Genomic DNA, 12,085 nt, shown 5'->3' with positions numbered 1-12,085 from the left:
ATTTTTTTATTTTTATGAAATTGGAATATTATTTATGTAATTGATAACTTGGTTTTCATTTAATGTGCTCTGAACACTTTCTGTCATCAATAGCACTACTGAACCTAGTTTTCCATGGCCACAAAGTTTCCTTCAATGGCAGCAATGTAATTTATTTAATGAGTTTTCTTTTCTTGACCTTTTAATGTCCTTCAATTTTAAGAGAGTATATCTATGATTGTTTCAGTAGGTAAATTCTTAAGAGGAGACTTGTCAGATCAAAGAGGATAAGTATACTATTTACTTCTTACTATTACACTGTTTCCTTGTTCACTAAATTAAAGAGCATTATAAGTAGGAAGACTCTGCTTCACATTCAAAACAGGTGGCTTTAGGACAAAAAAGGAAATGTTTCTTCCTTCCTCTCTCTCTCTCCCTCCCTATAGCTATCTATCATCTATCTACAAATATGAACAATCCTCATAGTGCTTATTATTCCATGTAAATTATCTAGTCTTAAAAGTTTACATAGATTCAGGAACTATTCAAATAAAGTAGCTTGTAAAAAATATACAAATTCTTCAGCCCTATTCTTATAAATTTTGATTCAGTAAACATTGGATAGGTTCTGGGTAACTACATAATTTCAAAAGTTTTTAATTCTTTCACTTTTTTCTCACCTTGAGAAAAGAGCAAGCTCACAGAGCTACTTTTTATTGAGTCTGGGGCCTGGCATCTGTACTCTCCAGAATCGTGAACCTCATAGGTGTTACTTGAGGTTTCGCTTATTTGTTTCCCCCTATAATACCAACGGTATGGTGTTGACATCTCTGGTCGCTTGAAATGAGATCCACTGCAAACCAGTTTCACCTTCTCTCCTGGGAAGGCAACGGTCCATGGAGGATGGACAGAAATCACAGATTTGGATGAAGTTGCTGAGGAGGAAAGAGAAACAGTCTGAGGTGGAGTTGCCTGCAGCCCCCATTACTGTGGTTTGTGAGGGACAGACTGGAGAATATGGCATTGGGAAATCTCTTAGAACACCCCCTGGGAAGGTCACTGATTGCTCAAGGCTATATGGCAGCCAGAGTACTCACCTACCCAGGGGACAGTGATTGCTCAGGAGATGGCAATGAGCAAAATGTTTCTAAGAGGGCAATAGCAGCAAGATTCACTGCCAAATGTCAATGGGAAAAAATGGTTTGTTAACCAGTTATGGAATTGAGTCCTAGAGAAAGTCACCCCCTGCCCCTGCCACTTCATCTGGTTCATAAAACCATAAGAACTTCTCAAGGAGTTATTAAAATCACAATTTTCCACTTTCCCTAAAAGGATAAATTATATTATCTTAAGATTTTGGCACTGAGAAAAGCTGGAAAGATTAACTTGTCTAACAGCTTCGCTTTATACATGACGATGAAAATGACCAGAAAAATCCTATCATAGCTAACTGCGGCAGAGCAAAGGATGGACAAGTCATTCGCTGGAATCCAGAGGTGAGCTAGACAAGGATGAAACTCTGGGCAGCAGATTTTGCACAAGGAGAGAGACTGAAGAGAGTTCTTGCTATTCATAGGTCCTCAAATATCCAAGACATTCTCTGACTGAGAAGAATGACAATAAGAGTCAGAACTAAGAGAGTATATGAAACAGACAATTTTTCTTCTCTCGCAAACTCCCATTTTTGTGTATTTCTTCCTTTTAAGGGCTCAGTTGTTGGATGTTCTCGTGCTCTCCATAGATTTCCTGGAGGATTTTACTCTTGAAACTGTATAGGATGCAATGCTGCTGCTGTATCTCCACAGTGTGATGTTTTCAGAGGAGTTTTTCTTGGTTGCTGATTGGAGAAAATCTTATCCCAAGCCCTGCGCATTTTGCCATGGAGTTGAAGATATCTTGTCTGGTTGACTGGAGTCCATTTGCAGTAGGAGTAAGTGTGGGGCATGGGAAATGCCAGGAGCTGCTTACGTATATGCCACTTCTTCCAGGGAGGTTCAGAGAGTGACCATGAAGCTATCCTGGCCCTTGGGCAATACCAGTAGACCAGGAGACACTTTCACATTCCTGCTGGTCTTGGCAAGAAGAACAGGAGATATTAGGGATCCTCTGACAGCCGTTACAATTGTTTCATATTTATTAGGGAGAAATTCTTACCCAGAGACACTGAAGGGCAAAAGGAAGGGGAACTCACCAAACTGTCCACTGATAGGAGCTGCAAAAAATAAAGAAAGAAATAAAGAATCAGAGATAAGCACAGAGTAAGAATTATTTGGCTTTTCAGAGGTAATACCTATTTTTTTCTGTCCATTTATTATTTTTCCATTAAAAATTCATTTTTAAAAATATAATAGTAATTTATTAAATGTCTATATATATTAGGCATTGTGCTTGGACTTCAAGATGAAAGAAAAATGGTATCTGCTAGTAAGAATTTGATTGGTGGGAGAAACAGAAACATGAAGCACAGTAATATAATTACCATATAAGATATAAGTTCAATAATAGAAACACACAGAAGGGCCACTCATCCCAGTGTATAGTGTGTGTGTGTGTGTGTGTGTGTGTGTGTGTGTGTGTGGTAAACAGGATAGGGTGATCATTAAAGGTACCTGAAGGAAATGATGCTTGAGAAAACTGAATGAGAACATAGGAGTCAGCCAGGCAAAGATGTTTGTGTGTGGCAAGAGATTATGGGGAAGATAATCAAGGGAGAAAGGGCACAAAAGTGAAGAAATAGCATTGGTGTTCATGAGTTGGGGCCATCTGGAAAGTAGCAGGTAGTGGGGGAAATCAGATTAGTGAAGGCACACAGGGCCCAAGTCATGGATGGTAAGTAGTTCAGATTTTATTATAAAAGCACTGAAGATCCATGGAAAGGCTTCAAGGTCAGAATTTGTAATTTAGGTGTACCACTCTGGCAGTGGGTAGACTTTAGGGACACCAGATGTGAAGCAGAGAAACTGGTTAGGAGGCAGGGCAAGAGATGACGGCGTTTAATTTTCTTCAGAGTGCTTATCTGAACTTATCTTAATTATCTACTTGTTTACTTTGTTTGTTTACTTTCCCCTCCCTAGAGTAGAAACTCTGAGAGATCAGGTTCACCATGTATTCCCCAGGACTTATAACAATGCCTGGAACATAAGAGAAATTCCATAAATATTTATCAAATATTTATTCATTATGTAGCAAATTAATTAGAGGACTAGGTCAGTAAGTAGAGATAGGGTGATACAGGTTTGAGAAATGGGTAATGGGGAGAGAGAGGAGGGAAAATTGGCAAGTTTATAAGTTGATTAGCCATTCTAGATGAGGCCAGATTTGGTTCATTTGTTCAACAAAAAATTTTGGAACCATATGCCAGGAACTGAACAAGACAATAGAAATCCAGCAGTGAGAGAGAGATATTGTCCCTGTCTACATGGGGCTGATAGAGGAGTAATCTAAACCTAAGTGTTTTGTAGAGAACAGTGGATTATTTGCCATTACCTAAATATCTTGGTTACCATGGATTTTGTATTGTTTTAAATATAGTTATTATTAACATTATACGCAGCTTCCAATTGTGTGGTCCTTTTTTATTACATTGCGCCCTACTCTCCCTGCCCCCTCCAGCTCCTAGTCACCCTCTATTCCGTGAAGTCATTACCAGCTACTTGTGTATAGTTTATTATCTGCTTGCACCATCACTGGTAATTTTGCCTGACAATTATTTAGATGGGATCTTGTTATATAGCTGTTTCTTGTATATTGGTCTTGTTGAGGGACCTTCTATAATAAGCTTCCTGAGCACAGGAATGCTGCCTCCCATGTCTTCTGATTATTCTCAGCACCTAGTACAGTGCTGTGCATAAATATTACTAAAAAATATTCATTGAAAAAATGAATAAATACATTTTATTTTAATATTGTCAACTTTAGCAAAAAACCAAGCAGTTTATATGTATGAACTGATAGACACATGCACACCCACAGGCACAATTGGAATGTTATGAGCTGGGAGTGACATGAGCAAGATGGCAGAATAAGAGGTCTCCACCCTGTGTTCCCCTTCACAGAAACAAATATTTGGCAGCCATCTATAGACAAAAGTGGGAATATCTGTGGTGCAAGTAGGAGGTTTCAAAATCCCGGTGGAGCCCGAGACCAAGGACAGCACTTTGAGAAGGCAGGCACACTCCCTGGTGGCAGACTCACTGACTATAATCCCAGTTGCAAGCTGAAAGCTGCCCAATCTCTCTTGGATTCAACTGCAGCCCTGCTTGTCCATGTTTCTGCCACTAGCCCCTTCTGCCATTGGACCCAGGAGAAACTATGCCCATCTGTGCCCTGGTAACATGCCCACTGACCTCAGACCTGACTGCTACTGCTGAAGCAATCCTGTGACCTGGCTCCAGTCCCACTCTACTACAGTATAAAGGCAGTCCTTGCTGCCAAGGGACCAGCCAAGTGACCCAACAGGAGCATGCTCAGGGACCCAGCAGAAATCACACCCATCCTTGCCCCTGAGGCTTGCCAACTGCAGACCCAGCAACAGCCACAAAACCCAGCTCCAGCCCTGCCCAACCATAATTCTGTGAGTCAAGGGAAGCAGCAAGAGAGGGTATTTATCTGACAAAAACAATCTGTAAAGACTGGAAAGCTGTTTGCTTTTCTAAATACACAGACACCAATGCAAGGCTGCACAAATCATGAAGAGTCAGGCAAACATGATAACACCAAAGGAAGCTAATAGAGCTCCAGTAACTGACCCTAAAGAAATGGAGATCCATAAACTGCTTGACAAAGAATTCAAAATAATTGTCTTAAAGTAGATCAATGAGGTATAAGAGAACACAGACAACTAAATAAAACCAGGAAAACAATACATACACAAAATGGGAATTTTAACAAAAAAGTAGGAAACTTCAAAAAGAATCAAACATAAATCTTGGAACTAAAAAATAAAATGACTGAACTGAAAAATTTAATAGGAACTTTCAACAGCATGATCAATCATGCAGGAGAAAGAATCAACAAACTTGAAAACAAGTCATTTGAAATTATCCAGTTACAGGAATAAAAGAAAAAAGAATGAAAAAGAGTAAGAAAGCCTATGTGACTTATGGGATATCATTAAAAAAAATCAATATACTCACTACTGGAGTCCCAGAAGGAGCAGAGAACAAGGACAGAAAGATTAAAGAAACAGTGACAGAAAACTTCCCAAATCAGAGGAGGAAAATAAACATCCAGTCCACAATTCGCAAAGAACCTCAAATATGTTGAACATCAAAAGGTCTAAAATAAAACACATTGTAATCAAATTCTCAAAAGTCAAACACAAAAGAGAATATTAAAATCAGCAAAAGAAAAATGACTCATCACATACCAGAGAACCCCCAGAAGACTTACAGTGGATTTCTCAATAGAAATATTACAGCCTAGGAGAGAGTGGGATGATATATCCAAAATAGCAAAATAAAAACATGCCAACCAAAAATTCTATACTTGGCAAAGCTGTCCTTCAAAAATGAGGGAAAGATAAAGATTTTCCAAGACAAACAAAAGCTGGGAGAATTAAGCACCACTAGACCAGACCTGCCTTACAAGAAAAACTAAAAGCAGCTCTTTAAGTTAAAATGAAAGGACACTCATTAGCACATGAAAACAAAAGTATAAAATTCACTAGTGAAGGTAAATATGTAGTCAAATTCAGAAGACTCTAATCCTGTTTCTTAGTTCATTCTGGCTGCTATGACAAAAATACTATAGATTGGGTAGCTTATAAACAGCAGATATTTATTTCTCACAGTTCTAGAGGCTGGAAAATTCAAGATTGAGGCACTGGTATATTCATCTCTTGTGAGGATCCACTTCATCATAGACAGTCGTCTTCTTACTGTAACATCACACAGCAGAAGGGATGAGAGAGCTCTCTCTGACCTCCTTTATAAGGGCACTAATCTCATTCATGAGGATTCTGCCCTCATGATCTAATCATCTCTCAAAGGCCCCATCTCCTGATAGTATCACCTTAAGGGTCAGGATTTTAACGTATGAATTTTGGGGGACACATAGCTTCAGGCCATAGCATACTATGATGGTAGTATATAAGTCATGTTTAACTGTAGTATAAAAGTTAAAAAAGACAAAAGTATTAAAAAGAGCTATAATTATGCTCTTTTGTTAATGTATACACAGTATGAAAATATGTAAATTGTGACATCGCTAACAAAATGTAGAGGTAAGAGAAAAAACTGTATAGTTTTTATATGTGACTGAAGTAAAAAGTTCTTAGTTTAAATTGACTATTTAACTATAAGATATCTCAGTAAGCCTCATGGTAACCACAAAAGAAAAACACTGTGGTAGATACACAAAAGAGAAAGCAATAAATGCATACCACTACAAAAAAAAAAAAATCATAAAATCACAAAGGAAGACAATAGAAGAGGAAGAAAGGAAAAAAAGAATGATGAAACAGTCAGAAAAAAGTTACCAAAATGGCAATAGTAAATCTTTAGCTATTAATAACTACTTTTAATGTAAAGGGATGAAATTTTCCAATAAAAAAAATAGAGGAGCTAAATGGAGTAAAAAAACCCAAGTACGACTATATGCTGCCTATAAGAGATTCACTTTAGCTTTAAGGGCACACATAGACCGAAGGTGAAAAGATATTCCATGCAAATGGTAGCCAAAAAAGAGCAGGCATGACTATACCTCTATCAGGCAAAATAGATTTGAACTCAAAAACTATAATAAGAGACAAAGAAGGTCATTATATAATGATAAAGGGGATAATTCACCAAGAGGATATAACAATCATAAATATATATGCACCCAAATTAGAGGACCTAAATATGTAACACAAATATTGACAGAACTTAAGTGAAAAATATATAACGATCCAATAACAGTAGGGGACTTCAATACCTCACTTTCAACAATGAATAGATCATTCAGACAGAAATGTTTAAGGAAACAGTAAAGTTGAACAACACTCTAGACCAAATAGTCTATATATCTAATATGTCCACCCAATGGACGCATAGAGAGCATTCTATCCTACAGCATCAGAATACACATTCTTCTCAAAAGAACATGGAACATTCTCCAGGATATGTCATACGTCAGGTCACAAAACAAGTCTTAACAAATTTAAGAAGATTGAAATTATATCAAATATATTTTCTGACCACGACGGTGTGAAACTAGAAATCAATAACAGGATGAAAACTGGAAAATTCACAAATAAATGGAAATTAAGCAACACGTTCCTGAATAAACAATGAGTCAGAGAAGAAATCAAAAGGGAAGTCAGAAAATATCTTAAGAGAAACAAATGTGGAAACATAGCATGCTAAAACTTATGAAACATAGTAAAAGCAATTCTAAGTGGGGAGTTAATAGCAATAAATGCCTACATTAAGAACACAAGAATGCTTTCAAGTAAACAACCTTGCTTTATAAGTGAAGGATTTAGAAAAAGAAGCCCAAAGTTAGCAGAAGGAAGGAAATAATAAAGATTAGAGCAGAAATAATCAAATAGAGAATTAAAAAAACAATAGAAAAGATCAAAACTAAGAGTTGGTTTTTTGAAAAGACAAACAAAATTATCAAATCTTTGCTAGATTAAGAAAAACAGAGAGAAGACTCAAATAAAATCAGAAATGAAAGAACAGCCATTACAACTAATACCAGAGAAATATAAACAATCAAGGATACTACTATGAATATGATACACCAGCAAACGGAATAACCTAAAAGAAATGAATAAATTTCTAGAAGCATACAACCTACCAATTCTGAGTCATGAAAAAACAGAAAATCTGAACAGACCGATAACAAGTAAGAAGATCAAATCGTTAAAAGAACTCCCCCCACCACCCCCAAAAAAGAGAGAAGCCCAGGACCAGATGGTTTTCCTGCTGAATTCTACCAGACATTTCAAGAAGAATTAACTCCACACTTCTCAAACTCTTGCAAAAAATTGAAGAGGAGAGAACACTTCCAAACAAACTTTATGAGGTCAGCCAAACAAGTACACTACAAGAAAACAAAATTACAGGCCAATATCCCTGATGAGCATAGATACAAAAATCCTACGGGGCCAGCCCAGTGGCACAGCAGTTAAGTTCACACGTTCTACTTCAGCGGGCCGGGGTTCACCGGTTCGGATCTCAGGTGCGGACATGGCACTGCTTGTCAAGTCATGCTGTGGCAGGCATCCTACATATAAAGTAAAGGAAGATGGGCGTGGATGTTAGCTCAGGGCCAGTCTTCCTCAGCAAAAAGAGGAGGATTGACAGCAGATGTTAGCTCAGGGCTAATCTTCCTCAAAAAAAAAATCCTAAAACAAAATACTAACAAACTGAATTCAACAGTATATTAAAAAGATCATACACCAAGACCAAGTGGGATTTCTCCCTAGGATGCAAGGATGACCCAACATATGCAAGTCAATAAATGTGATATGCTGCGTTAACAGAATGAAAGATAAAAATCACATGATCATCTCAATAGATGCATAAGTAGCATTTGACAAAATTCAATGAGATTTCATGATAAAAACTCTCAACAAATTAGTTATAGAAGGAAATTATCTTAATATAGTAAAGGCCATACATGAGAAGCCACAAATAACATCACACTCAATGGTGAAAAGCTGAAAGCTTTTCCTTTAAGATCATAAACAAGGCAAGGACACACTCTAGCCACTTCTATTCAACATAGTGCTGGTAGTCCCAGCCAGAGTAATTATGCAAGAAAAAGAAATAAAATACATTCAAATCAGAAATTAAGAAGCAAAATTATCTCTGTTTGCAGACTGTCTGATCTTTCATAGAGGAAATCCTAAAGATTACGACAAAAAAACTGTTAGAACTAACAAATTCAGTAAAGTTTCAGGATACGAAATCAATGTTCAAAAATCAGTTGCATTTCTGTACACTACAATAAACTATTTGAAAAAGAAATCAGGAAAACAATCCCACTTACAATAGCATCAACAAAAATAAAATATTTGGGAATAAATTTAACCAAGGAAGTGAACAATCTTTATACAGAATACTATAAAACATTGTTGAAAGAAATTGAAGAAGAGACAAGTAAATGGAAAGAGATCCCATGTTCACGGTTTGGAAGAATTAATATTGTTAAGATGTCCATATTACACAAAGCAATCTACAGATTCAATGCAATCCCTATCAAAATTCCAACGGCATTCTTCACAGAAATAGGAAAAATGTCTAATATTCATTTGGAGCCACAAAAGACTCTGAAAAGCCAAAGCCATCTTGAACAAGAAGAACAAAACTGGAGGCATGACACTTTCTGATTTCAAACTATGCTACAACACAATAGTAATTAAAACTGGTCTAAAAACAGACATATATGGGGCTGGCCCCACGACCCAGTGGTTAAGTTTGCACACTCCACTTCAGCAAACCAGAGTTTCACCAATTTGGATCCTGGGCACACACATGGTACCGCTCATGCTGAGGAGGCATCCCACATAGCACAACCAGAAGGACCTACAGCTAGAATATACAACTATGTACTGGGGGGCTTTGGGGAGAAGAAGAAGAAGAAAAACAAACGAAGATTGGCAACAGATGTTAGCTCAGGTGCAAATCTTTAAAAAAACAAAACAAAACAAAACAGAGCAGACATATAGACCAATGGAACAGAATAGAGAACACAGAAATAAATTCATACATTTACAGTTAATGATCTTCAACAAGGATGCCAAGAACACACAATGGGGAAAGGATAGTCTCTTCCATGTATGGTGCTGGGAAAACTAAACATCCACCGGAAGAAAAATAAAATTAGACCCTTACGTCTTATCGTGTTCAATAATCAAAGCAAAATAGATTAATGACTTAAATATAAGACCTGAAACTGTAAAACTACTGGAAGAAAACATAGGTAAAAAGCTTCTTGGCATTGGTTTGGGATACGATTTTTTGGATATGACTCCAAAAGCACAGGCAACAAAAGAAAAATAGACAAATGGGATTGCATCAAAATAAAAAGCTTCTGCCCAGCAAAGGAAACAATCAACAGTGTGAAGAAGTAGCCTACAGAATGGGAGAAAATATTTGCAAACCACATATCTGATAAGGAGTTAATATCTAAAATGTATAAGGAACTCTAACAAATTAACAGCAAGAAACAAATAACCTGATGAGAAAATAGTTAAGTATCCAAGTAGATGTTCTCAATAGAAGACACACAAATGGCCAACAAGTATATGAAAAGATGCTCAACATCGCTGATCATTAGGGAAATGCAAATCAAAACCACAATGAGATACCATCTCACACCTGTTGGAATGGCTGTTATCAAAAAGACAAAAGATAGCAAGTGCTGGTAAGAATGTGGAGAAAAGGAAACCCTTGTACACCGTTGGTGGGAATGTAAATTGGTATAGCCATTATGAAAAACTGTATGGATGTTCCTTAAAAAATTAAAAATAAAACTACCATATAATCCAGCAATCCCACTTGTGGGTATATGTCCAAAGGAATTGAAATCAGGATCTTGAAGAGATACCTGCACTCCCATATTCATCACAGCATTATTCACAATAACCAGGATATGGAAACAACCTAAATGTCTATTGATAGATGAATGGATAAAGAAAATTCGGAATATATACGCACTGGAGTATTATTCAGCCTTAAAAAAGAAGAAAATTCTACCATTTGCAACACATTGGATGGACCTTGAGGACGTTATGCTAAGTGAAATAAGTCAGACAGAGAAAGACAAATACTGTGTGATATCACTTACATGTGGAATTTTAAAAAGTTGAACTCACAGAACCAGAGAATAAAATAGTGTTTGCCAGGTGGTGGTGGATGGGGGAACTAGGGATGTGTTGCTCAAAGGAAACACACTTTCAGTTATAAGATGAATAAATGCTGGAGATACAATGTACAGCATAGTGACTATAGTTAGTAATAACGTGTACTTGAAATTTCCTGACAGAGTAGATCCTGAGTGTTCTCACCACACACGCACACAAAAGGTAACTATGTGAAGTGGTAGAAATATTAATTAGATTGATTGTGGTAATTATTTAATAATATATGTATATCAAAACATCATCTTGTACATCTTAAATATGTGCAATTTTTGTTTGTAAATTATACCTCAATAAACCTGAGGTGGCAAAGAAAGAACGTCACAGCCTTAGGTTTTCCCTTGCTTTGCTCACTTCCTCCTCTTTGTCCCCATCCTCCCCTCCCCCTCCCTGCGTTCTTTATCTGCCAGTCACTGCTGTGGTTTGCATTTGTGTGCAGAAGGAGACAGTTTTCATGTTAGAAACCTTGCCCTCCCATTCCTGGCACTAGGATCTGGGCTTGTCATAAAAGGTATAAATGTATCTCCTTTGCAGAGAGAAAATAAGATCTTCTCTGAATAAGACAATATGAACAAGCAAACATAATACATTTTTTGGACTTCATGAAGTAATACTTGTTGTAGAAAAAGATCGAATAAACCCTTAACAATGTGGTCACTGTGGTTTCTTTCTTTGTAAGGCTGATGTTATTCTAGCTCTGACCACTCCTTCAACCTCAAGGGAGGAATCCCTGAGCTATACGGTGAAGCCCAAGAATATAATCTCCCCAGGCAGGAAAGAACCCCTGAGCCCCGAGAAAGGGCCAGGGTCGTGGTGGAGAGAGAGGCTCTCCCTACCCCACCCAGAGCCCAAGTTGAGCCATTCTACTCACCCAGGACCAGCAGTGACACCCAAAGCAGCATGAAGACCTGGCCTGCCCAGGGCTGGGACCAAAAGAGAGATTTTCTCAGGTTTGGTCTTACAGTGGTACACTGTCACACCAGCCCCAAGGAGCACATCTGAGAAATTGCTTTTTCAAAAAGCAGGATGCCTTTAGTGAACTAGAAAGAAGGAAGTGGAAGTACCCATTTTTAACTACTAATCAAAGTTTCCTGGCCTATGATCAAAGTAAGAAAATATATGTTAGAGCTTTTAAAAAATGCATACCCTTGACCCTGCATTTCTATTGCTGGGAAGTGACCTTAAGGAAAGTGTATGAAGACAGCTCTAAAAGAATGTTTATTGTAGCATCATTCATTAATTCCAGAATGCTGG

General features: G+C 37.4%; 1 protein-coding gene across 3 annotated transcripts in view; it reads right to left on the bottom strand.

The window, feature by feature from the left end:
• LOC103559226 (Fc receptor-like protein 5) overlaps nt 1-11,859 on the bottom strand; it is a 39,592-nt gene extending 27,733 nt beyond the window's left edge. For all 3 annotated transcript variants that reach the window (XM_008532672.2, XM_008532673.2, XM_070608460.1), the window contains exons 1-3: nt 11,703-11,859; nt 2,171-2,191; nt 660-914 (exon numbers count right to left, since the gene is read on the bottom strand). In XM_008532672.2, coding sequence (XP_008530894.1) covers nt 660-914; nt 2,171-2,191; nt 11,703-11,733 — 307 coding nt within the window. In that variant the 5' untranslated portion in view covers nt 11,734-11,859. The remainder of the gene's footprint in view (nt 1-659; nt 915-2,170; nt 2,192-11,702) is intronic.
• Nucleotides 11,860-12,085: the final 226 nt, after the last annotated feature.

The sequence above is a fragment of the Equus przewalskii genome, unplaced genomic scaffold (assembly GCF_037783145.1).
Source record: "Equus przewalskii isolate Varuska unplaced genomic scaffold, EquPr2 ChrUn-7, whole genome shotgun sequence".
NCBI classification, from domain to species: Eukaryota; Metazoa; Chordata; class Mammalia; order Perissodactyla; family Equidae; genus Equus; species Equus przewalskii.
Note: the sequence above shows the minus strand (reverse complement) of the source record. Positions and strands in the feature narration are given on the sequence as shown.